The sequence below is a fragment of the Panthera uncia genome, chromosome F2 (assembly GCF_023721935.1).
Source record: "Panthera uncia isolate 11264 chromosome F2, Puncia_PCG_1.0, whole genome shotgun sequence".
Taxonomy (NCBI): Eukaryota; Metazoa; Chordata; class Mammalia; order Carnivora; family Felidae; genus Panthera; species Panthera uncia.
In genome coordinates this window covers 19,537,344-19,564,064 of record NC_064812.1, presented here as the reverse complement: position 1 = coordinate 19,564,064, position 26,721 = coordinate 19,537,344, and the positions used below count along the sequence as shown (strand labels likewise).

The window sequence follows — 26,721 nt, the reverse complement described above, 5'->3', positions numbered from 1 at the left end:
AGTCGATGCTCAACAGACTGAGCCACCTGGGCGCCCCTGGGATGTATAATTCTTAATGCTCATTCTTAGAATTCTGTATTTCTGGCTATGAAATAAAAAAAGATGGTAGCACGATTATTGACCCCGGTAACCTGTCTAAAAATATCAGTATCTCCTGGATCCAGAGTTCTTTCCCCTCCATCATCTGTCTGCTCAGGTTTCTAAACATGGAAATGTACCAGGCCCCGGTAGAGCTGAAGAGGCAGGGGCTTCTCCCCTCTGTGCAGGGTGAGGATCGGCGGGAATCAAAAATGCTCGAGAATTAGCCCCACTCTCAGGGTTCAAGAAAGGATAGTAACCAAAAGGTTCTATTTTGTAGTATTTAAAGATAAATATTACCTAATAATTTTTTTTAATTGGAAAGTTTATAGGAGCTAAATCTCATCTCTTGGCTCATAACATATTCCTCCTCCACCAAATTAGATGGTAGCTTGTTCCACGTTTTAATTTCTAAATAAATTGGTCTTCATTATTCTTGGATTCCTGACAGACATCGTGTCTAAGAATTAATGTTTCACATTCTGCCACTTTGAGCATGTTAAACAAATTACTCAGTGTCATTGCCACTGAATTAATTGGATTCATGTGAGGCTTTAGCACCCCTATGTGAACATGTTTTTTATTAAGCTTCATTTATTTTTTATCAATAATTACAACTCCGTTGGTATTGCAGTTTTAGCATTACCTGCGTCAGAGGGTTGTCATGAGGATTGATGGCCAATAAAGCAGGTAAAACAGTGCCTAACAAATAGTAAGGGCTCAAATGGTGTCTTTATCTTTGTTAATGAACTTTGTAACTGTGTGATGAAGTAATCATCATGGATATAATTGTCCCCATTTTCCCAGTGAAGATTCTGGTGCTCAGAAGTATAATCGTCTGGAATTACTGGCGGTGTCAGGACGAGAGCCTAGTGTTCATATTCCTAGTCTTGTTTCTGACTGCCCTCGTAACTGACATTTTGAGGTTTAGGATTTTGATATATGAACTTGGGGAGCATGCAACGTTCAGGCCATAGAAGTTAAATTAGCATATGGGTCGGGGCGCCTGGGTGGCTCAGTCGGTTAAGCGTCCGACTTCAGCTCGGGTCATGATCTCACAGTTCCTGAGTTCGAGCCCCGCATCGGGCTCTGTGCTGACAGCTCAGAGCCTGGAGCCTGCTTCGGATTCTGTGTCTCCCTTTCTCTCTGCCCCTCCCCTGCTTGTGCTCTGTCTCTCTCTCTCTCTCTCTCTCTCTCTCTCAAAAATAAATAAAACACTTAAAAAATGAGCATATGTGAAAATGTTTAGTATAATATGGAGCATATAGTAGGAGCTCAATTAAAATGTTTTTTTTTTTTTGTAATTTATTTTGAGAGAGAGCAAGGGGGGAGGGGCAGAGAGAGAGGGAGAGAGAGAATCCCAGGCAGGCTTTGCGCCATCAGTGCAGAGCCTGATGTGGGGCCCGATCTCAGGAACCACAAGATCGTGACCTGAGCCGAAGTCAGACAGTTAACTGCCTGAGCCACCCAGGTGCCCTGGTTTTTTTCTTTCTGTTCAGCTTACAGGAGTTAGGACCCTCATTTCTCTCCTCCTCTCCCTTCTCTGTGCTGATGTCCCAGCCGAGCACTTCATTTCCGGACCACTCAGGTGCCTCCAGTCTTAAGTACTTTGTGGTTGTCTTAGCTTAGGCCACCATTACAGGGAATCACAGACTGAGCAGCTTAAACAACAGAAATGTACGGGGGCTAGAAATCCGAGATCCAGGTGCTGGCAGGGCTGGCTTTTCTGAAGTCTCACTCCTTGGCTTGGAGGTGGCCACCTTCTCTGTGTATCTTCACATGGTTTCCTCTCTGTACATGAGCAAGTCCTAATCTCCTCTTTTTATGAGGATGCTAGTCATATGATATTAGGGCCACCCTCATGACTTTGTTTTAATTACCTTTTATTTTATTTTTAATGTTTATTTTTGAGAGAGAGAGAGAGAGAGAGAGAGAGAGAGAGACAGACAGCATGAGTGGGGGAAACACAGAATCCAAAGCAGGCTCCAGGCTCTGAGCTGTCAGTGCAGAGCCCGACATGGGGCTTGAACTCATGAACCATGAGATCATGACCTGAGCCAAAGTTGGACCCTTAATGGACTGAGTCACCCAGGTGCCCCTAATTTAATTACCTTAAAACATTTTTTTAAATTTTCTTTCTTTATTTTTGAGAGGGAGAGACAGAGAGTGTGAGAGGGGTAGGGGCAGGGAGGGAGGGAGACAGAATCTGAAGCAGGCTCCAGGCTCTGAGCTGTCAGCACAGAGCCCGACGTGGGGCTGGAACTCGCAACCTGCGAGATCATGACCTGAGCCAAAGTCAGATGCTTAACCGACTGAGCTACACAGGTGCCCCTAATTTAATTGCCTTTTAAAAGAGCCCCATCTCCAAATATAGTCATATTCTGAAGTACTGGGGTTTAGGGCCTCAACATATGAATTTTAAGGGAACATACTTCAGCCTAGAACAGTGGTCTAGCAAGAAAGGGGTCTAAGCCTCAGAGTTCTCCCAACGTATACTATAACCCCTGGGGTATCAAAACCTGTTAAATTTCATTAGGTGAGCTCCATTCAAAAAGCAGGCAAGAGTATCATCTACTTTTTTCCTTAGGGAGTAGAAGAAAGGAGGTCAGGACCTGTTCTGTGCCAGGCACTATGCTGGGTGCTGGTACTTAATAGACATTATGTCGCCCAGTCTCAACGTGGCCAAGGATAGGCTGAGCATAACTGCCTTCATTTTACAGAGGAAGAAAGAGACATTAAGCCACTTGCCAAGCTCATACAGTTATTGTGTGATTTACTCATGTGGCAGTTGAGAAAATGAAGTTAGGGGCATAGGACGATGGGGGTGAAACAGGAAGAAAACTGATCTTGTGTTTCGCCCAACTCAAGAATTAAAAAGTAAATGCAAGGATGATAAGAGAAGGAAAAACAAATGGAAGAAACTGTTTTTCTTTTTTAAAGGCAGGTTTAAGACTCCTTTGGAGGGGCACCGGGGTGGCTCAGTCGGTTATGCATCTGACTTTGGCTCAGGTCATGATCTCACGGTTTGTGGGTTCGAGCCCTGCATTGGGCTCTGTGCTGACAACTCAGAGCGTAGAGCCTGCTTCGGATTCTGTCTCCCCCTCTCTCTGCCCCACCCCCCCCTAAATTAAATATATTTTTTTTAACCTGTATTTATTTTTGAAACAGAGAGAGACAGAGCATGAACGGGGGAGGGGCAGAGAGAGGGAGACACAGAATCCGAAACAGGCTCCACTTTGAGCTCTCAGCACAAAGCCCGACGCGGGGCTCGAACTCACGGAACGTGAGATCCGAAGTCGGACGCTTAACCGACCAAGCCACCCAGGCGCCCTATCTAAATTAAATAAACATTAAAAAAAAGACTCTTTTGGAAAAAAGCCACTGAGTTCTGAAGGGAGTAAGGGAAGGTTCTGTGTCAACCACTTTTCTCCACACTAATCCATCAGCCTGTAAATAAATTGTGTTTGTCCAACAGCTTTAATCTATCTCTCCTGGATTTTTTGTTTATCCCTCCCTGGCTAAAAACAGCAGGATGTGACACTTGGGAAGTTGGACTCTGAAGGGAGACCAACAGGTTCAAATCTAATTTTCATCACTTTTTAGCTGTGTGGCAAGTCACTTAATCTCTCTGGGGCCTCAGTTCTCTCTGATGTAAAAAAAAAGAAAAAAAAAAAGGAGATGGTAATAATAACTTCTGATGAGGTTGTTGCAGACACTAGTGCATCTATGGAAAGTGCTCAAATAAGCATCTGGAACCTGGTAAGCGTCAAGTAAGGATAAGCTATTGCCCCTGTAGAAAGTGGGACAGGCGAAGGCCAGGATCCCTGTGCACTTTCCCACATAGGTCTCTGATTCCTGGAAGTGCATAGTGGCAGGGGTTGGAACACTCATTTGTTACGTACGTGAACGAATGCAGACGTGGTGACCTTGAGCAATCTGTGATGAAGAGGAAGTACCTGGTTTCAGCAAGTTTCTAGAGTTTTTGTTTGCTGTTTGGTCGAAGCCATAAGCCCACTGGTAGAGAGGAATAAAGAGAAGGCAGTGAGACAGAGCAGGGGTGAGAAAGCTTTTCTCGGTCTCCAGGCTGGCAGGAGAGCTCTAGCTTGTCCATGGTTGTTTTCCCCTCCATTTGCTTGCATCATCTCTAGATCTGGGGGTGCAATCACTGTCTGGGGCCTCTGGGCCCTGACCGTGTAGAACCTCACCGCCCCCTCCCCCACTGACATGCAGGGATGTGAACGGCACTCGAATGCATTTAGAGCTTCCACTTGTTACTGAGCTCTGCAATCGGCTGACTGATCTGTGTTGTCATTAAAATTCCTAAAGTGATTGCCAAACTTTCTTTCCAGGCTCAGGCTGCATGAAGAAAAGGTTATTAAAGATAGGCGACATCATCTCAAAACCTACCCAAACTGCTTTGTTGCCAAAGAACTGATTGACTGGCTGATTGAGCACAAAGAGGCTTCTGACAGAGAGACAGCAATCAAACTCATGCAGAAGTTAGCAGACCGGGGCATCATTCATCACGGTGAGTGAGGTGGCCACCGACCGTCAAGGTAGCTTGGGAGGAAGACACGGGCTGCATCTTCTATTCCAGATACAAACCTACCCATTTAAGAGATAAAACACTTGGTCTCCTGTGCACCTCTCGCTGGTGGCATTCCCTTCTTTCCTCCAAGAGGCATTTGGGCTTATTTCCATTTACTGCTTCATACTTTTTCCTTTCTGTAGATGCATCTCTTAGCAAAGTATCATACTGTTGCAAGTGCTTTAAATCATTATAAAAATGCATGATTATTCTTGTACAACTTGATCAACATGCTGTTTGTGAGATTCATCCATGTTTGCTCATTTTCACTGCTACGTATGCCATGTATAATTATGCCTTTGTGCCTTTACCCGTTCTCCTGCTGATGGACATTTAAGGGGTTTCCAAACTTTTGCTGTTACTCTCGGCATCTCTACGAACATTCATGAACATGTCTCCTTGAAATCTCTAAAACTGACCAAGACCTTTCATATGTTGATGTTCTCTTGGGCTGGAATGCCCTTTCTCTTCACTTTTGCCCATTTTCTATCCATTCTTCAGGTTTCTAACGACATGCGAGCTCTTCAGAGAAGTGTCCATTCCTTGCAGCTAGGCGACGGGGGTTCTTTCGTCTGTCACTTCAGTATCTCCTCACCTCTTTCATTGCCCTGTTGTACCATATATATATATTTTTAATGTTTATTTATTTTTGAGAGAGACAGAGACATAGTGTGAGCAGGGGAGGGGCAGAGAGAAAGGGAGACAGAATCCGGGAACAGGCTCCAGGCTCTGAGCTGTCAGCACAGAGCCCGACACGGGGCTCGAACCCACAGACTGTGAGATCATGACCTGAGCCGAAGTTGGACGCTCAACCGACCGAGCCACCCAGGCGCCCCATGTTGTACCATATTTTTATTACATGCTGGCATTGCTCTTTATCTCACTAGCCTTCACATTCTTGAGGCTGATACCTCCCCCATTGTGCTCAAGAAGAGTTTGTGGAATGAGTGATGAATTGAATTTTGTGACCCTTTTACTAGACAATGAGGTGATGGTGATGATGATAGTACTCATTCTATTCCAGGTACTGTGTTAAATACCTGTATTAAATCATAGAGGAGTGTGCTTGAGAAATGAGGCAGTAAAACAAGTCTTAATTAGCATCTCACTGCATGTGAGGAATTAAATGAGTTTTGTTTTGTTTTCTTCTTACGGGCCTCTCTGTGTGTATTGTGTTTCAGTGTGTGATGAACATAAGGAATTCAAGGACGTCAAACTCTTCTACCGCTTTCGGAAGGATGACGGCACCTTCCCGCTGGACAATGAAGTGAAGGCCTTCATGAGAGGACAGAGGCTGTACGAGAAGTATGTTGCTCATGGAATCCCCCATGTGATCTTAACTTGTGGAGAGAAGCAGGGCTATTTCGGGCTTTTATCATTCTGACTTCAGCCTGGCTCTTCACGTGAGATGGTTACATAACTGTTCCCTTTAATATGGGAAGACTCCATCACTCATTTGCTTTTCTCTTTGCCAGGGATGAAGTCGATTTCATAAGATTCTTAATAAAGATTTTATTTAAATAGAAAATATTTAAATACTTATTTTCTACGTGTAAGTCGATGTGACAAAATTCCAACATAAAAAAAAAAAAAAAAAACCCGCAAAGTTGCAGCTTGCTGTTTGCCCTCAAGTCATGCAGTTGCCTATTTTCTCTTTTGAACACCGTTGTGTAACTTGGAGGTTTGATCTTGTCAATGGCTGGAGAAGCAGTGTCAATTACAGGGGAAGTTCAAGTTCAGGTCAAGAGATGATTCGTGAGAGGACTTCAGGAGGCAGGATGGTTTAAGAGGAATAATCTCTCAGCTCTTTGAAGAGGGGAATGCATTGTAGTAAGGAGGATTCAGAGGCTGGATCTCAGATCTCCCTGGCGGTCCAGTCCGTGTCTGGGCAGATCCGCTGTTCCTGTGGTCCCTTTTCCATCCTGCCTTGTTTTGTTTTTTGGTTTTTTTTCCAGGGCAGCCATTAGAGTAGACACTCCCTCCTTAACTCTGGCTGCCTTGCAAGGCTTGAGGGAGTTGGAAATATGTATTTATCGCACAGAAGAGCCTACTCTGTGATGGGTGGGTTGGTGCATGGGGAGGTAGGTCAGGGGGGTCAGATCAAGCAGCATGATGAGTTTGATTCTAGCCCTGTCACCTTACCTCTGTAAACCTCCTCTTTTATGACATAGGAGTGGTGATGGCACCTACCTCCTAGGTGTTTAGTGCTATTGTGGGAACTAGAATAAATTGTGTCAATTACTTAAATATTTAGCTCAGTAGCTCGGTGTGTCAGGCCCCAGAGATGACAGTCGTTTCAGATATTAGCCTGACAGCAATGGCCACCCTGGAGTCTGTCTCTCCTGTGTTCTGCCTCCATCCCAGTTCTGTTCACCTGCTTCTGGTGCTGGTATTGTCCAACACATGCCCCATGTGTGCTACTTCTCTCATCTCTTGCTTTCTATACCAAGGTATACAAAACCCCTCATCTCCTGGACTCACGTGAACTTGAATGGAAGGGATCCATTAGCACCTTTGTTTGTATATCTGAGTATATGTATATGTGTTGTTGCTGTTTTCTTTTACTTTCTTAGCTCCTTTCAGAAAATTCTAGCAGGTGGTAAGTAATTTGATCACTATGATGGTCCTTTCAAATTGTAAGATTCTATGTTGTCAAAAACATGTCATTTCCACGGATCAATATTGCTATATCCTTTTTTCTGTGTGCAATTAGTGTTCAGTATCTCAATTTCCCAGTAAATTTATTCCTCAAAATGCTCGTAAAATTAGTAATAGGAAAAGTTATTTATTTATTTTTAATAAAAAAAAAATGTTTATTTTTAAGAGAGACAGAGTGCAAGCAGGGGAGGGGTAGAGAGAGGGAGTTACAGAATTCGAAGTAGGCTCCAGGCTCTGAGCTGTCAGCACAGAGCCCGATGTGGGGCTCGAACTCAGGAAACATAAGATCGTGACCTGAGCCGAAGTCCGCTTACCCAAATGAGCCACCCAGGTGCTGATGCTAGGAAAAGTAATTTAATCAGTATTTAACCTTGCGTGAACTAGCTGCTGCCTCTCAGTCTTGGCCCCTATTGTTGGTTGCTGGAACATACATGGAACAAACTTTAGGGCCTTTGGAATTGATGGCTCAGTGAACCTACATGATCAGTTTTGTTTAGCGTACCTTTAATCATTTTTATTGTATTTCTCATGTTTCCCCGGATATCTTTTCTATAAATCTCAGCATGTATATTATTTTGTAAGTTTTGTGTACTTTAAAAAATAGTGTGAAGAGGTAAATAGTTTTGTGCACAGCTCACCTCTTCAAGGATTTTATTTATTTTACTATTGAAGTTTTTTTTCCTATATTTTTAAAAGCCAGAATACTTGTTTAGGATATCTCTAACATTTATGAAAGAAGGCCTTGCAAAATATATGTTTCTTTTTTTTCTTTGCCTTTTAAGATAATAACAATTGATAATATTTGTTGGTTGATAACTATGTATCAGACATCCTGACTAGTCCATTTTTTTGATTATCATAATGAACCTGATTTAGAAGAATTGTATCCATTTTATGGACGAGGAAAATGTGGTAGGGAGAGATTCAAGCTCTTACTCAAGGTCCCTCACTAGTAAAAACATCTGGGATTCGAACCTAGGAGCCCACAGCCCAAACTTATTGCTACAAGGTTGTTAATAAATTTTAGAAAACATTTTTATTATTAAGAAAGATGTATCATTATTTATCATTTATGGAAATTAAATTAATGAAATCAGTGTTTTCTTCAAAATTTTAGAAAACATTTTTATTAGGAAAGATGTATCATTATTATTTGTGGAAATTAAATTAATGAAATCAATGTTTTCTTCAAAATGTAGTTTATAGGAGTTTGTAAATATCTGGGTATGGAATTTTATATAAAAAGTAACTGAAATAATTCTAAGTAGACATTGGAAAAGAAGAGTAAAGCAATTTTCCTTCAACACAAATCTACCTATAGATTTAGGGACTAAAGAACACAGGGAATATAGTAAACAGTATTGTAAGAAAAAAAAAAGAGATACTTTTTTTTAAAGAATTTATTAAGAAAAATTTTTTTTAACATTTATTCATTTTTTTGAGAGACAGAGAGAGGGTGTGAGCAGGGGAGGGACAGAGAGAGGGAGACACAGAACCTGAAGCAGGCTCCAGGCTCTGAGCTGTCAGCACAGAGCCCAGCGTGGGACTTGAACTCACTAAGCATGAGATCATGACCTGAGCCAAAGTCGGATGCTTAACCGACCGAGCCACCCAGGCGCCCCTTAAAGAATTTATTTTTAAGCAATCTCTACACCCAACATGGGGCTCGAACCCACAACCCTGAGATCAAGAGTCCCACAGTCCACTGACTGAGCCTGCCAGGCACCCCCCAAAAAGAGATGAATCTACATGGTATGCTAAAAGTGTGATAGAAACATCTTTTATTTGTAAATTAAGCTCTTCAAAACATTTCTACTAGATTATTTTATTTGAACTCTCTTAATGGAGTAATAATAGAATAGTAAATAATAATAGAAATAATAGCGTAGTAAATAATAATATAAAATACAATATAAAATAAATGGGACATTACATTATCACCCTGGTTTTCGGGAGGAGCATTTGGGACCTGAGGCAATAAAATCACTTCTGTGTGATGGTGATATGGCTCAAGAGGGACACCTGAACCCAGGCAGCAGGTGCACAGGCCGCTGCTCTCCACACACTCCCACAAGCTCTGGAGGGGGCTGGCTGTGTTGTCAGTACATCCTTTTTGCCCTCCTCTTGCTTGCTTGTTCTGGGTTATTAATAGAACTTTGTGAAACTGGGTGGTTTCTGCCTGGGGTTTTGGTGAACCGGGCTGATTTCTGGGCACCTTGATTTCCTATCCATAGAGACGTTTCTCAGTATGCTATTTTGTAGGACACAGCTGTATTTCAAAACTCACAGTGACTCTGCTACCTCTTAGTATCCATCTTGCTCCAGTTAATTCAACTCAGAAGTACTCAAACGAACACCAGTTAAGGGGCAAAAGCTGGCCTTTTCAGGGTGTCCCACCATGAGGAAGGTTATGGGAGAGCTGGTGACCGGAGTCCTCTGAATAGTGAGTGACAGTGGGTGTGGGTTTTCGGAGTCACCCAGCCCTGCTCTCCAGTCCTGGCCTCCGACTAGCTTGCTCTGCGACCTTGAGCAGGCTACTGAAACTCTCTGATCTGTAGTCATAAATGGAGGCAAGGCTGAGACCCACTTGGAAAGGCTGTTGGGAGGAATTTACAATCTGTGCATTACCGAACACAGTGCTAGGCACAGAGTGAGAGCCCAAGAAATGTTAGCGGCTGCTATTAGAGTAGTCAATCAGTATATAAATGAACGGTATCTATTATTCTTATTATCATATTCTTTTAAATTTAGCCTAGCCTGGAAGTTAAGAGCCGGGAGCCAGGCTGCCTGGGTGTGGATCCTGGCTCTGTGCCTTGTTGGCAAGTGGCTTCACCTCTCTGTGCCTGCAGTTGCCGTCCTGGTATATGGAAATATTTATTGTATTGACCTCGTAGACTTCTTGTGGGGCTTAAATGAACTAACATGATGTATGAGCACACAGGTCAGGGCCTACCTCAGGGTATGAGCGTATCTTGCTGCCCATCTACTGCTGCCAGCTGGACGGAAGTGTGAGGAGGATGTGTGCCCCTGGATCAATGCCCAGACTTTGTCATTTTGAGCAATTCATCTGAGAACATTCAGGTCCCACTGCACGTCCATCAACAGGCGTTCATCAGACCTTCACTATGGACTGAAGGTGCATAAGATAGGGCACGCCATCTCCAGGAGGAGCATACCGTTTCCCACTTAATTTTGCATGGGCCCAGATACCTCAGACATGCAATGCATGAACAAAACTCACGTTGTCCCAAAAAGTGCAATTTTTAGTTTTCATATGAAACCTGCATCATCAGGATAGAAATACCTGTGACTTAAAAGAACAACGGTGGATCTGTGTACTCAGCCTTCACGTGGCAGAAGATATTTCAGGTGCATATTCCAAACGACGAAGATTGATTATCATCTAGCAGTTAGCAAAATAGATCTCTTTAAGGAAAAAGGTGAACTCAGGATTATCAAGTGTTCTCTCTATATATTGATAAATAGAGTTAGCTATAAAAGAGAATATAAGTTTGAGGTACAATCTGGACTTCCTTACTAAAACCAAAAGTTGAAATGCACATTTTAAAAACGTTAATTTTTTTTTTTATCTTAAGAGAGAGAGAGAGCATGAGCAGGGGAGAAGGGTAAGGGGAGAGAGAGAGAGAGAGAGAGAGAGAGAGAGAGAGGGAATCTTAAGCAGGCTCCACACTCAGCACAGAGCCCAACACAGGGCTTGATCCCATGACCCTGGGATCATGACCTGAACCGAAATCAAAAGTAAGAAGCTCAACCAACTGAGCCACCTAGCCGCTCCTAAATGCACATTTTAAACTAACCCTGATTTTTATCTTGAGACCTAGAGGAGACTTCTCAATTCTAATTTAACCTCAGTCTTAACATGGAGGTAGGTCTCTTCTAGGTCTGGTTCATAAAGACGTTAGTTTAGTTTTTCACCTAAAGGGCCTTTGGTCTGTTCAGCAGCAGGAATTTCTCTCTCCAGCCACTCATGGTCTATTTAGTTTGCTTAGGAGTATAAACCTGAGTGAAGAATTGGTTTACAGTGCCTGCATGCCATTAGATCTCTGTTGAAGTCCCACGGCTTCCTTTATATTCTCTCCTCCATAGGACTGAAGGGAAATATAAGGGAGAAATTGTATCCAAAGGGGAAAAGCCCTTTTGTGTGTTTTATCTTATCAGAGGTTTCTCTCCCATGTGCCCCTGGGATCTTTTTCCTGTTCCCTCCCAGTGCCTGGCACAATAAATATTTATTGAATGAACAAAGGACTCCGCGTGCTATGATCGCTGTGAGCTGCTGAACTTGTTCCATGAAAGCGCTACAGAGAACTTGCTTTTAATGGCAAACAACACTAGCCAGAGGTTCACCTTGTCTTGCCTCTTTAGGGTTTAAAAAGCATCTTACGCATTATCATATTTGGCCCCCTGCCCAATGCTGGGAGTTATTACACAGTTAATCCCACTGTAGAGATGAGGAAGATGAGCTAGAGAGAGGTTTAATGACTGATGTAACCCTAAAGCATGGAGCTGGAGGAAAAAAAAAAATTCTTTAAAAGTTTTTAAGCTTTTGACTTCATCTTGTTCCATTTCTGGGATAGAAGTGCTTTTCAAACTGAGATACTGAGTCCTATGAATTGATTCCAATTTTGTGTTCAAAATGCATTTTAATTATTTTGCAAACTTTAATAAAAATACTTCCTAATAGGCTATGTATGACATTTTCACAGTTTACATGTGCTGCTCAGTTTGATAGTGATTCATACAATCTTGGAGTGAACATTTCCTGTCTTCTTGGTTTATTTGAAGAGTGTCCTAAGACTGCAATGTAAGTAGGTTAAAAGTTGTTTCCTTTCACAACTGCTTGTCTGATTGATAAGGAATGATTTCCATGCTGTATAACTAATGTCAAGAACTGTTAAGAATCTTGAGATTTTATTTTATTTGCAAGCTAACAAGTTTGCGTGCCATCACTTCCTGGATGCCGCGGCAGAAGACAGGAGACCCCTGGGTCAGAGACAAAGGACAGTTTGTTACTCTCAGCAATAGTAATAACCAGAGTATCATCATTTTCTGGAATGAGTTCTGCAAGCTTTGGTTCCTATAGCAGAGCACAATGGGTGCCAGATGACACCTGCCAGGGTTGGGTTACAGAAGAGGATCGAAAGCATGAGGAACCTGAATTTTTTGTAATAGTCTTAAAGCAAACTGCTCTCTAGCGCAGAGGGAGACATTACCTTTATTATACAGGACAGTAAACCAGTCTGCCCTTTTGCTTCAGAGAGAGACACTATCTTCCAAGTCTGCTCATTAGGCAAACATTGAAAAGATAGTTTAGAACATGAGCTGTCAGTGCTTCTGCTTGCAAGATATGAGGAGATGTGCACAATCCATGGAGAATTAGACCCTGGAAACTGAAACAAAATGCACAAATTAATTGGATTTTGTAGCTGATTCTTGAGGGAGCAATAAATATCACCACTTCTCTTCTTTTTGTATTTTTGTGTGTATGGTAATCAAAGCTACCGTATAGGTTTCATTGCTTAACATTTGTAAGTTTATGTTGTGTTACAAACATGAAATTTTTAAAAAAGAGATTTCCTGTAAAATTTTACTTGAAAAAAGAGATTACTGCTTTAAAAAGTTTTAAAATGATGCTATTTTTAAAGGACTTTGTCTTTAAAGTCTTTTCACAGGGTGTTTAACAACAATTTTAGAAATTTAAGGGGTTTTATTATATGTGCAGCTCTTTGTGGAGTCATGGGAAACTTTTGATCTAGAACTGCATCCTTGTTAGGTGCTCCTAACCACCTATTCTTTCTTTTCATTTATTTATTTTTTAATGTTTATTTATTTATTTTGAGAGAGAGTGCACGTAAGCCAAGGAGGGGCAGAGAGAGAGAGAGGGAGAGAGAGAATCCCAAGAAGTCTTTGTGCTGTCAGTGCAGAGCCCCACGTGGGGCTTGATCCCACAAACCATGAGATCATGACCTGAGCCCAAACCAAGAACCAGACGCTTAACTGACCAAGCCACCCAGGCGCCCCTCTTTCCTTTCTTTTTAAAAAAAGTTTCTATGTAACAGGCCATGCAAAATTGTGGGGTTTACCTGACGGGTTATTAAAATGTTTAATAATTTGCCTGTCAGGGACCTTGGACTGGAGAGACTATATAAAACAAACTCATTGTTTTATCATTTTCAATATCTACAAAAATTTTATACTGCAGTTATTTTCAAACAATTTCTCTGTCTAAACACTCCCTTGTAAGTTGTAAGTGTAAAGTATGGAAAAGAGTGTGTATGTATGTTGAAAACATCCAGCCCTGGTTCACCTAATTTTGTTGGTTTTCTAATTTTTTTACAGCTTGCAGCTTCAGCCTGCCAGAGAAGGGCCATCTAGGAGCCAACCTCATGGCCAGTTTGGTCATGTAGCTGAGCTCATGCCTATTCCCTGGGAACAGAACTAGCCAGGGTCTATACTTTTGGTTATGCCCCAAGACTGGGAAGTAGGGGTAGTGAAATGCATCTGGGAACACAGATCCATTGGTAACACAAAAAGTGATGATGTGGTCACTTCATACTCATCGGGGTGGTGATCACAAAAACAAACAACAAATAATAAGTAACAGTGTTGGTGAGGATGTGGGGGAGATGAACCCTTGTGCATTGCTGGTGGGAATGGTGTAGCCACTATGAAAAGTGGTATGGGGGGGGTCCTCAAAAATTAAACATAATATTACCATATGATCCAGCGCAATTCCACTTTTGCGTATGTACCCAAAGTAATTGAAATCAGGGACTTGGCCAGATATTTGTACAACCCTATTCATAGCAACATTATTTACATTAAACAAAAGGTCAAAGTAACCAATGTCCATTGATGGATGAATAGATAAAATGTGGTACATATGTACAATGGAATATTATTTAGCTTTAAAAAGGAAGGAGATTCTGAGGCACCTGGCTGGCTCAGTCGGAAGAGCACTGGTTCTTGATCTCAGGGTCGTGAGTTCGAGCCCCTGTTGGGTATAGAGATAAATAAATAAAATAAGTAAACTTTAAAAAGGGAGGATATTCTGACACGTGCCACAACGTGGATGACAGCATCATGCTAATAAGCCAGTCATAAATGGACAAATGTATTATCCAACTTATGTGAGGTCCCTAGAGTAGGCAAATTCATAAAGACAAAAAGTAGGTTGCCGAGGACCGGGGGGAAGAAGGAACAGGAGTTATTATTTAGTGGATATAGAGTTTCGCTTTGGGAAGATGAAAATGTTCTCAAGATGGATGGTGATGATGTTTGCATAGTCAGGTGAATGTACTTAATGCTACTAAGCTATATCCTAAAAATGGCTAAAATGGTAAAATATTATGTTATGTTTATTGACCACAATTATAAAGTAGATAAGATAAATTGCAATATTGTAAATCACTAAAAAAGCTGGTGGGAGGTGGGCAGGAGGCATCAGGTTTAACGTAGAGTACCAGCAAGCACGAGAATGACAGAGCAAGGTGACATCCGTGCTATTAGGGCCAGATGTTGACCAGAGGAATTGGAGAGACAGTGGTGTATGCCCTGGAGATTCGGACAATAACGATGAACTGTATACCAAGCACTTCACCAAGTTCACCAAGGTGAACTACCAGAAAGCATGGAGACCATCCCAACCTGGGTTTCCAGCTCCGGAGCCCGTGATCGTAACCGCTTTTCCGTCTGCAGTTTCCACTTTGCAAAATTTCTGCAACTTCAAGCCAGGGCAGTAGCGATAATGAACGCCACTAGATGATAGTAAACAGTATGCAGCTGAACAGGTTTTTAAATGGGGCTGAGAAACATCTCTGGGTCTGGTCTTGGAAATCACATTCCCCTTACTGTTTCTTGGCAATGCTATCCCCATATAACGTATGGCAGTAATATTCAAGCTTTGTTAACATGCGGAACAGACAGCAAGCCAGCTGTGCCTGTCAGAAGCCATCAGCCCTAGCTTGTCATCTACAGATTTCTAGCTCTAGGTGTCATTTAGAGCTGATTTAAAGGTAAACACATTGCTGCTTCAACGGCAGACTGGGTTCACTGACGGTGGAGGTTGACTGTGCTGGTTATTTCTGCCATGTTTTCCTGATCCCGCGGAACTGCTGGGCGGTGAACCTTGTCGTTGTAACATTCACTTTGCCAATCTGTCTCTGTTGTTACTTTTCAACTGGTAAGATGAAAGAGCCATTTGAGATTTCTAGAGTTGGGGAAGCATGTGCCAGAGCTCTTCTCCTGTCTCTCATCAAAACATGCAACCTTTCTGAGCCTGTTTTTCATCTCTAAAATTGCAAGAAAATGCATAATTCACGGATTTGTGGTGCAGACTGAGGTAAAGCCCAGCAGAGCCTCGTCTAATGCAGGGTGTCAAAATGCATATAGTCCAAAGTATCCTTGTGTTACCCCGGATTACCTCTCTACACTAGAATTGCATCCAGCATGCTGAGATGTCCAGCCTGTACGTGAGACATTTCTGTTCGTCCTCCAGATCCATTCTCTCCCCATTCCCAGCCCTCCGTGTTCCCCAGAGACTGACTGCATTACTAGGCTGCATTGCCATTGCCTCAGTCAGTGGGAGGCATGAGCAGGAAGTAAGTGGGAGGGAAGAGCGTGAGGTCAGGATTTTATTTCTGTTCCCTCCCCACCATTGGAGGCTCCAGCTGATGTCAGGCAGCCCCGTCCTTTCCCACATCTCTTTTAGGCTTTGGAAACTTCCCTCCCTCTAGAATCCTCAGACCAAGAGTTGTTAATGATCACTGATATTGCCAGTCTGGGAGCTTTACATTGTCATTTCCTTTAACACTGCCCATAGATCAGTAGTTCTTTTATTATAAACTATCTTTCACTACCCATGTACACATTCTTGTAGTTTCCTGGGACCCGGATTGATAAGCCCTGGAGACCCACCTGGGAACTGAAATGAGTGATCTTGTATCTCCTTGAGTGGACAGGCAGGCAGAATTGCCCACACTCGGTCAGTGGAAAATTGACTTGCTCTTTCTGTTGTCGCTGAGAGTGTACCATGTATGATGTGATGGTCGGAATTGGCACAGGGTTCTTTCAGTCACCACTGTTGTGCAAGTACGGAGTGTGGTTGAATCGTAATGGGTTATTCTGGCTCCCTTTCTGCACCTGTTTCATCCTGGGTTCTAGCCCAGTAACTACAGCAGCCATCTCTCCAAGGTGATTGTGTTTCATTTCTCCAACTTGGCCAGAAGCTCTTTGAGGTCATGGACCTTGGTCATTCTTATTTAGGAAAGAAATCAATGGTTAGCCCCTTTCCCTTTTTCCTAACCTGTGGAATGTTCAAATTTGAGTAAAACCAGTAATAGATATTTGATAATCTTAGATCACTCTATTTGTATTTTCTCATTGTAGGTTCTTATCAGAAACATTCAAAGAATAAGAATACTAATCAGCCATCATTTACTGAGCACTCCTTGCTCTAGGCAACATCATAAGTATTTTTCACACATTATTTCATTTAATTCTTCCTATACCCTAAGAGGGAGAGATTTTCACCATTATTTTACAGGTAAGGCAAGTGAATTTGCGATGGGCTAAGTAATAAGCATTAAACCTTCAGTTCGAGAAGAGTGCTCCTGCAGAAGTTTCTCACAGTGTATACTCTTCACTTTCCCACAATAAGCATTAAAAGTTAAAAATTTTAATTCCCTGAATGAACCTGTAGAGATTGAATACCATCTCCAATATGCTTTGAATCCAATGACTCTCACTTACGTCAACTGTCAAATTTATTCCATCTGGAAGAGATTAAGAACTCAGAGGTTTTTCTAGAGGAAATAGCTTGTTTGTTTTTAAGTGCTGAGATTCTAGAGTGAATGGATCAAGAGGGCATGATGAGGCTGTGCCAGACATTCTGCAGCAAAGAGGAAAAAGAACACACACAGAGTAGAAGAGGGCGCAGGACCTTCTGAGAGAAGAGGCACATATTGGAGCAAAGTAAAAGTGGATTTTTTTAAGAGTGATACCAGGGGAAGGCATGGCTGGGACTTTTTCAGGAAGGAGGGTGTTCTTCCATCATTAGAGGCTTTGTGTGGAACTCCCTCCCCACTGTAGGTGGCTTTGTCTTGAAATGTAGAGACGAGTCCAAGAGGTGTAGTTGCTATGCTGTTTTTCTTGCTTATTTACTAAATGGAAACATCCCTACTTAATTATAGTCTCTTCACACAGAGCTGAGGAGTGTAAGCAAAGGCATTGTTCCGCCAAATGAAAACAGCACTGAATTGACAGAAAGCATTTATTAATTTCAGAGCCCCTGACAAAAGAGTCTTTCAGACCAGAAAGAAAGAAAATCCAGATATTTTTAACTGTATTAAAGTTCAATTTGTAGTTAAACTTTTGAAGCTTAATACACATAAAATACACATATCCTGAGTGTGCAGCTCAATAAATTTTCACAAGCTTCACACACTTAGGGAAACCACCACCACCCAAATAGTACTTTTCAAAGATTGTCCTCTGTAGCCTACTATAATTTAACATCCTAAACAAAATTGATTTTTATCAGTGTTAGCATTCGTTAGAATATAACATTTCTTTTGAAGAAATTAAACTTCTTTGGCTTTTATGTGTTTCACCTGTCACCTGAATGCCACCTCCTGTCCCCAGATACTTGGAATTGGTTCTTCTGGTTAGTTTGAACTGTTGCCCAACCTGATGAGGATTGACAAGAGTCAACAAGGGTCTACTCTCATGGTGTGTGTATGTACCTATGTGTATTGCTTGTTCACTGCTACTTGGTGCCAGGCTATTTGCTAGAGGCTTTTATAGATTAGCTCTAATTTTTATAACCCCATTGACGTAAGCATTATTATCTTTATGACCTGCAAGAGGAAATTTAGGATCGTAGAGCCCAACCACAGCTTGGAAATCACAGTTCAGAGATTCAAACCCAGGGTTGCTTCTCATTGCCACTGTCTCTGGAACCATTTGTGTTCATAGGCAGGAACAGAGGAGGAGGTAATCAACCGGATCACTCCTAGATGCCTTTCTTCCCTTTCATTATCTATATACTTCTACTAACTCTTTTATGGTATTTATCTACCTTGCATATAGGTTTTAATTTAATTTTAATAAGCTTCCCACTGACAAGTAAGCAATTTAAGGTCAAGGGCTGTGTCTTGTCATTTCTGCATCTCCTGGGACATAGAAGATGCTCAATAAATATTTATTGAACTAATGAATGAATAAGTGAAATGACCAAAGTAGTGATTTTTTAACAGCTCTATTGAGATGTAACTCGCCTACTGTACAAATGACCCATTTAAAGTATACAATTTAATAGCTTTTAGTATATTCACAGATATGTGCAACCATAACCACAATTTTAGAACATTTTCATCACTTCATTAACTCTTAGCTATCATTTCCCTAGCCTTTCATCTATCCCTACGCAACCACTGGTTTACTTTGTGTCCCTGTAGCTTTTTCTGTTCTGAACATCTCACGTGAGTGGAATGATACAGTACGTGGTCTTCTGTGACTGTCCTCTTTCATTTGTCATGTTTTCAAGGTTCATCCCTATTGTAGCATGTATCAATATGTCCTTCCTTTCTGCAGCCAAATAGTATTCCATTGTGTCCACATATGACATTTTCAGTTTTATCAGTTGACAGATATTTGGTTTGTTTCTGCTTTTTGACAGTAATGAATAATGCTGCTGTGAACATTTGTGTACCAAGTTTTTCTGTGGACATACGTTTTCATTTCTCCTGGACATAGAGAAGTAGAATGGCTGGATCGCGTAGTAGCTTTGTGTCTAGTGGTTTGAGGAACTGAGATGTTTTCGGAAGTGGCCGTACCATCTTCCATTCCCACCAACAGCTTATGAGGCCTCCAGTTTCCCCACATCCTTGCAAACAACTTATCATTATCTGACTTTTTGATTCTTGCCTACTAGAGGGTATGAAGTGATAGCTCATTGTGGTTTTGTTTGCAGTTCCTGAGGACCAATGATGCCTAGCATCTTTCTATACGCTTATTGACCATTTGTATATCTTTTTTTGTCTATGAAGATCATTAGTCCACTTTGAAATTGGGTTATTTGTCTTTTCATTATTGAGCTTTAAGTCAAGTTTTTATTTGGATTCAAGTTAGCTAACATATAGTGTAGTATTGATTTCAGGAGTTGAATTTAGTGATTCATCACTTACAATACCCAATGCTCATCCCAACAAGGGCCCTCCTTAATGCCCACTACTCATTTAGCCCACCCCTCCCCACCTCCCCTAAGTGTTCTTTATGTATTCTGGATGCAAATGCATTGTCAGTCATATGCTTTGCACATATTTTCTCCCATTCTGTGAGTTATCTTTTCACATGCTGGCTGGTGTCTTTGAAGCACAAGAGTTGTAAATGTTAATGTCCAGTTCATCTATTTTTTTCTTTTGTCACTGGTGCTTTTGGTATCCTAAGAATCCTTTGCCCAATCCCAAGTCACGAAGATTTACCCTTATGTTTTCTTATAAAAATTTTATGGTTTTAACTCTTCTACTTAGGTCTTTAATATATTTTGAGTTATATTTTTCTACAGAGTATGGGGTAAGGGTCCAGCCTCTTTTTTTTTCTTTTTTTGCACATGGCTGTCTAATCATCTCAGCATAATTTGTTGGAAAAATGATTCTTTCTGATTGGGTGGCCTTGGAACCCTTGTTAAAAATCAGTTGACCACCAATTTAAGGAGAAAAACAGATGAACATAGGGAAAAGGGAGAAAAAAAAAAAAGAGAAAGAGGCAAAATGTAAGAGACTCTTAACTGTAGAGAACAAACAGGGTTGATGGAGGGAGGTGGATGGGGGGGATGGGCTAGACAGGTGATGGGCATCAAGGAGGGCACTTGTGATGAGCACTGGGTGTTGTATGTAGGTGATGAATCACTATATTCTACTCTTGAAACTGATATTACACTGTATGTTAACTACAATTTACATAAAAACTTGAAACAACAACAACAAAATCAGTTGACCACAGGTGTATTAAAGCAGTGATTTTTAAATCTGTTTCAAGAGTGGAGTCTTATGATTGTCCAATGTAAGATCTTGCTTGAAAAAAGAGAGCAGAGACTGTTTTTTCTCCTCTTTCACACCACTTCCACAAATGTACAGGACAACGTTGTCCTACTGTCACCTGGCTCATTAACCTGCACAAAAGTAGTATCCACTTCTCATTGTGTTCAGTTTTTTTTTTTTTATCACTTTCTTACTTTTGTACAGTATATTTATTTTCCCTAGTTGGTGTTGTCCTCAATTTTTCTTCACTACTTCATCTGCTTCCCTTAAACTTCTTTCTTTACCCCTTTTCTTTCTTTGTCTTTGGCCTCAAATGCTTCTATTTTCCAATAATTACGGAAGCGTCCAAACTAAATAATAACCATTCCCTTAAAAGGAGCCTTTATGGTATGTTTTAGAACTAAGCTTCCCCTGACAGTTGTTTAAAAAGGCTCACAGAAGTTGGAATTTTTTTGAATTCATTGTAAAAGTGCTCAGTTTCTCTCCTTCTTGTGTAATTTTGCAGTTAGGAAACCATGGCTGAATGTGGCCATTTAGGACTGTGGTCTTACAGTTGCACTCGTATCTGTCTAAAGCTGACTTAGGTTCTGAAAATGTTTACTGCAGCAACACTAAAAACCATGGGCAATGTGAAAATTACAACTCAGGTTCCAGAATATCAGTCTCTTCAGAGCATAAAATCATCACGAAAAAGTTCTAGTTTTTCTTCCATCAGATTTTAGGATAGCAAGCAAAGAGGAAGGGATTTCACCTTTCAAAGGCAAATAACTTTCTCTATTTCTGTCGCTTGTGATATTTTTAGTTTTTAGTCGGTTGAATAACAAATATTTGTTGAGCACTTAATGTATATGCCTTCCCTAGGCTCAGTTTGGTTTTTGTTTGTTTGTTTGTTTTCTTTTTTAAGAAATAAAAGCATTTAAGACATGGTGTCTTATCTTTCAGAAGCTTCTAGCTTAGCTTGAGTGCATTAAAAATCCAATGGATATATAAACCATGGTATTGACTTTAAGTTCAAATCAGAGAGAGATCTGCCTGGATTGTGCTTTAGTTGGGATACTTTCAAAGAAGGGTTAGTATTTAATCCAGCCCTTTAAAAGAGCTCCACTGTGTCATGTAGCCCCTAGTGCAAATGAGAACCGGTGACCTTTTCGTCCTTTCCTTCAGGTTGGTGTAGTCCCTCATCTGTGCACAGGACTGCTCCTGAGGAATCGGGGCTGGACTTTAACCCCCCTTTTTACCTGAAGCCAGGTTTCCTTGTACCTGAACAAAGTACAAGTGATGCAAGTGAATGACCCGTTCACTGTATCACTGTGCAATGAACACCTCCCCTGCCTCCTTTTGAAGAGTAGAGAATGGAGAAACAGATTTCTCCAGAGAAAGAGAGCAGGGGAGATGTCAGGGAGTAGCATGAGTAAGAAAAAAGATGAAAGTCAGTATGTTTAATTCAGTGTGTAATATGGAGACAAGTTAAGGATAGTAAAAGGTAATGTGTTGGCAAAGAATGGGAAATGCTGCTTTTCCTTTCTTTCCCTCACCCTTTCTAATAGGTAATGTTTTTACTCAAAAATATTAACTGAACAGCTTTCTGTGTACTCGTTCCAAACCTAATTATTATGAAAACTATGTCAATTTATCTGTATGACATCTGTTCTATAGATAATAGCATAGCACATAAGAATACCAATGCTCATGGAAGCATTTCTTCCTTATTAATACGTTCTTGCTAATCACAGAAGTCAATGTTATACATTCAAACTAAATGTTGGGAGAATACATCTAAGTATATTATTAATACATTGGGAACTACTTTATTATATTAGATATTAATATAAGCATTTTGTCAGAAACGAGCCATCTGGTTAAACAAGACTTAACCTCAATATAATTTCTTTATTGATAACATTTTTCCCCAGTTACAAAAATAGTGTATACTCTTTGGGGAATAATTTGAGTAATAGAGAATTCCATTAAGAAAAGGAAAATCATTCACAAACTACCCCCAGGAGTCTTAATATTTGGGTGAGTTAATTTTTAATTTTTAATGGTTATCGTGTATAGAGTTACATATTTTGCCTTTCAAAGTAATTTATCATTATATTAACACACGCCTTTTTAAAAAGCTATCTCTCTATCTCTCTAAATCCTAAACCACCTTTTTGGCCACATAATGCATATGGGTCATTGTGAATCTCCGTAGCTTGTCCCCTTGAGTACCATTTACGTATGTTCTCATGTTATAGAGGGCCCTTCAACTATTTTGATTTTTTTTTTCCATGCACAAGGAGATCGTTATCAGCTTATTTCTATTTCTGTACTGGCCCCTAAATGTAGCAGTTCCTTCCATTGTAATGCTGCCTTCCCCCTGGCTTAGAGTCAGTCTGGGAAATCTGACTCAGATATATATCCAGGAAAGGTGGAAATCAAACTCACATGCACGATCAAAATCTGTTGAGTGCATGCTTACGGGAGGCAAGTATTGTTGGTGCCTAGCACCATATTTGGTATATGGCTTTATGTCATGATTACAGGCCATAACGGGACAATTTTGACGAAAAATGAATATGTTCTATAGAATGTAAGTTTCTGAGCATCGTATACACTCCTGATTACTTATTAAAATAGAGTTGTTATTCTTGTCTAGAGAAATGCACACAGAATCTTAATTCATTTTGTCACAAAGGGGTTTGATTTTATCAAATAGTGGCTTCATCTAGAAAACTTTTATCATCACCATCACCACCATCATCATCACCATCATCATCATCATCATCATCATCATCATGGCTAAACTGTATTCAGTGTTTAGGGGGCAGCTGGCACAATGACTGAAGTATTTATGCATTATCACACTCATATTGCACAACTCCCCAAGTTGTCACTGTCATTACCCCCAGTATACACATGGGGAAGCAGGGTCATGCGGCTAACACGTATGCAGAGTTAGGATTTAAGGCTGGATTTGCCTTTAATCTCATGCTTTCAAAACTACCCTACACTTTAAGTAAAAACTAATAAATAAACGAAGAAGAGATAAGACAAAACTGTGAATGAGCTACAAATATTGAAATTGCCTTTCAGCTAGTAAATAAAAATAAACCAGTGTGGTACCTACTCTCCAAGATGGTTCCAAATATACGTGCATGTTGCTCTTCCCATGAAGAGGTGCTGCATGTATCCCCTCCCCTTGAGTCTGGCCTGAATCTGATGACTTTATAAATATAATTCGGGGCAGTTGACATTCTGTGACTTCAGAACCTAGGCATGAAGAAGGCCCGGCAGGGTTGATTGATTTTTGATGAGTGCCAATGTAATTCAACAGGGAACAAATGATCTTTCAACAAATAGTGTTGGAATGACTGGAGAGCCACATGCAAAAGAATGAAGTTGGACCCCAGCCCCATGCCTTATAGAAGAATGAACTCAGAATGGATTATGGAACTAGATGTAAGGACTCACACTGTAAAACTCTTAGAAGACATAGAAACAGATAAATATTCACGGGCTTGGGCTGGGCAGTGGTTTCTTAGTCGTGACACCAAACACACAAGTGACAAAAAGAGAAAAAGGGATAATTTGGACTCCTTCAAAATTAAAAGCTTTTGGTTACAAACAATACCATCGAGAAAATGCAAAGACCACCCACAGAATGGGAGAAAACATTTGCAAATCACCTGTCTGATAATGGACTTGCATCCAGAATATAAAAAAGACACTTAACATTCAATAATAAAAAGACAAGCTAATTTTCAAAATGAACAAAGGGTTTGAATAGACATATTCCCTGAGAATATATACAAGTGGACAATAAGCACATGCAAACATGCTTAATACCATTAAACATCAGGGAAATGCAAATCAAAACCACAGCGAGACACCACACCCACTAGGATGGTCCTAATGAAAAAGAATGGATGATAACAAATGTTAGCCAGGAGGTAGAGAAATTGGACCCCTCGCATGTTACTGGTGGGAATGAAAGTGGTGCAGCCACTAGGACAACAGTCGGGCAGTTTTCCAGAAAGTGAAACGGAGCTACCACCTGACTCAGCGACTCCACTGCTAGATGTGTATCCAAGAGAAATGAAAACATGTCTCTGCACAAAAACTTGTGTGTGGATGTTCACAGCAGCATTATTCATAAGAACCCAAAATGGAAACAATCCAGATTCCATCAACTGATGAATGGATAAACAGAATATAGTCTATCCAAAAAAAAAGAAGAAGAAGAAGAAGAAGAATATAGTCTATCCATATAATGGAATATTATTTGGCAATAGTAATTGTGGAAGGGATGGAAATACTAATACATGCTACAGCATGCATGAACCTTGAAAACATTATATTAAATGAAATATAATTGGGGGATAGCTTGCTATCTAGCAAAACATCATTGGAATAAGTGGTAAGCCAGACTCTTGCCTTAACACTAGGACAATGTATTAGTAGTAAAATCAGGGCACTTGGCTGGCTCATCCAGTTAAGCCGCTGACTCTTGATTTCAGCTCAGGTCATGATCTCACGGTTCATGAGTTCCAGCTCTGCATTGGGCTCTGTGCTGACAGTGTGGAACCTGCTTGGGATTCTCTCGTCCTCTAGCTCTGCCCTTCCCCTGCTCATTCTCTCTCTCTCTCTCTCTCTCTCTCAAAATAAACAGTAAAAAAAATCCCATGAAAGGCTTTATCTTAAAGAGAGGAACCTATATAGGGACATTAGTTGATTTTAAAGAGAAATGAGGAAGAACTAAGGCTGGTGGGGTATGTTTTAAATGGCAAGCTGAACCAGTGCGGGCAGACCAGCCAACAGTCTCTTTTCTAAAGCTCATATTGGCGACGGCGGCTCACCAGTCACTTGTCCAGAGGCCACTGGCTACTAAGCAGGAGCTCTAGAGGCCTGGCAGATCATGTTTCTGGTTACAAGAAGTGACACAAGTAAACCCTATCCACTTGTCCTCTCCACACCCTGAAAGGAAAATTGTGGAGCTAAAAGGGGACAGAGTGGTATAAAGAGAGAGAAAAGCCAGGCATCTGCAGATGTGTCATAAATGGAGAGTATTGGTAGGGCAGGAACTCTAGATTCACCTCATCTCCACACAGGTTTTATAGGTTAGTTTTTGTTGTTGTTGTTGGTCTGTATTTCTTTTCATAGTTTGACTAGAGTCAGGGACTATATGGTCATATTCCACAGAATTTAGAAGTCCATGCTAAATCAAACCTTCTGTATCAGATAATGGCTTGGCAAGAATTATATTTAATCTAGATTATGTCTTTTTTTTAAGTTTATTTATTTATTTTTGAGAGAGAGAGAGCAGGGGAGGGGCAGAGAGATAGGGAGACAGAGGATTGGAAGCAGGCTCTGCACTGACAGAGAATTTGACGTGGGGCTTGAACCCATGTACTGAGATAATACCTGAGCCGAAGTCTGACGCTTACCTGACTGAGCCACCCAGGTGCCCCTAGATTATGTCTTTTTTAAAAAAGTAAATATGACACGTAATATTGTGCTAATTTAAAGTGTGTAGTGTGTTACTTTAGTACATTTATATATCATAATATGATTACAGACATAGTGATATTTGTCATACTACATAATTCTAGTATAATATTATTGTCTATATTCATTATACAGTGCATTAGCTCTCTATGACTTATTTGCTACTTGTTACAAGTTTGTACCCTTAAATAGCATCAGTCTTATCCATCTCCCCCCACCCAATCCCCTGGTGAACCACTCTCTTTTTTATAGATTTCACTTTTTAGATTCCACATACAAGTTATATTATACAATACTTGTCTTCCTCTGTCTGACTTACCTCACTTAGCATAATGTACTAAAGGTCCATCCTTGAGTACATTGTTGTTGCAAATGGGAGGATATCTACCTTTCTCATAGCTAAATACTATTCCATTGTATATATGTACCCCATCTTTTTTATCTGTTCATGTCTTGTTGGTCATTTGGGTTGTTTTCATAACTTAGCTATTGTAAATAATGCTGTGGTAAACATGAGAGGGAAGATATTTGTTCAAAATCCTGTTTTCATTTCCTTTGAATACATACCCAGAAGTGGAATTGATGAATTATAACGTTGATCTATTTTTAATTTTTTGAGGAACGTCCATATTGTTTTCCATACCAGTTGGAGCCATTTACATTCCCACCAACAATATAAAAGGGTTCCCTTTTCATCACATCCTCACTACCACCTGTTGTCTCCTGTCTCTTTGGCAATAGCTAAAGGGGTCATTTTTAATACTCTAGGGTAAAGATGTACAGTAAGGGAATGCATAGAAATGAGTTTTATTTATTCACTCAGCGTATACTTTTTGAGGATCTTTTATA

The 26,721-nt window shown here is 40.6% G+C and overlaps 1 protein-coding gene across 2 annotated transcripts in view; it reads left to right on the top strand.

Annotated features, from left to right (window-relative positions):
• Positions 1–26,721, top strand: part of DEPTOR (DEP domain containing MTOR interacting protein) — a 169,638-nt gene that overhangs the window by 37,999 nt on the left and 104,918 nt on the right. For both annotated transcript variants that reach the window (XM_049632971.1, XM_049632970.1), the window contains exons 2-3: positions 4,428–4,606; positions 5,848–5,971. In XM_049632971.1, the coding sequence (XP_049488928.1) occupies positions 4,428–4,606; positions 5,848–5,971 (303 nt within the window). The remainder of the gene's footprint in view (positions 1–4,427; positions 4,607–5,847; positions 5,972–26,721) is intronic.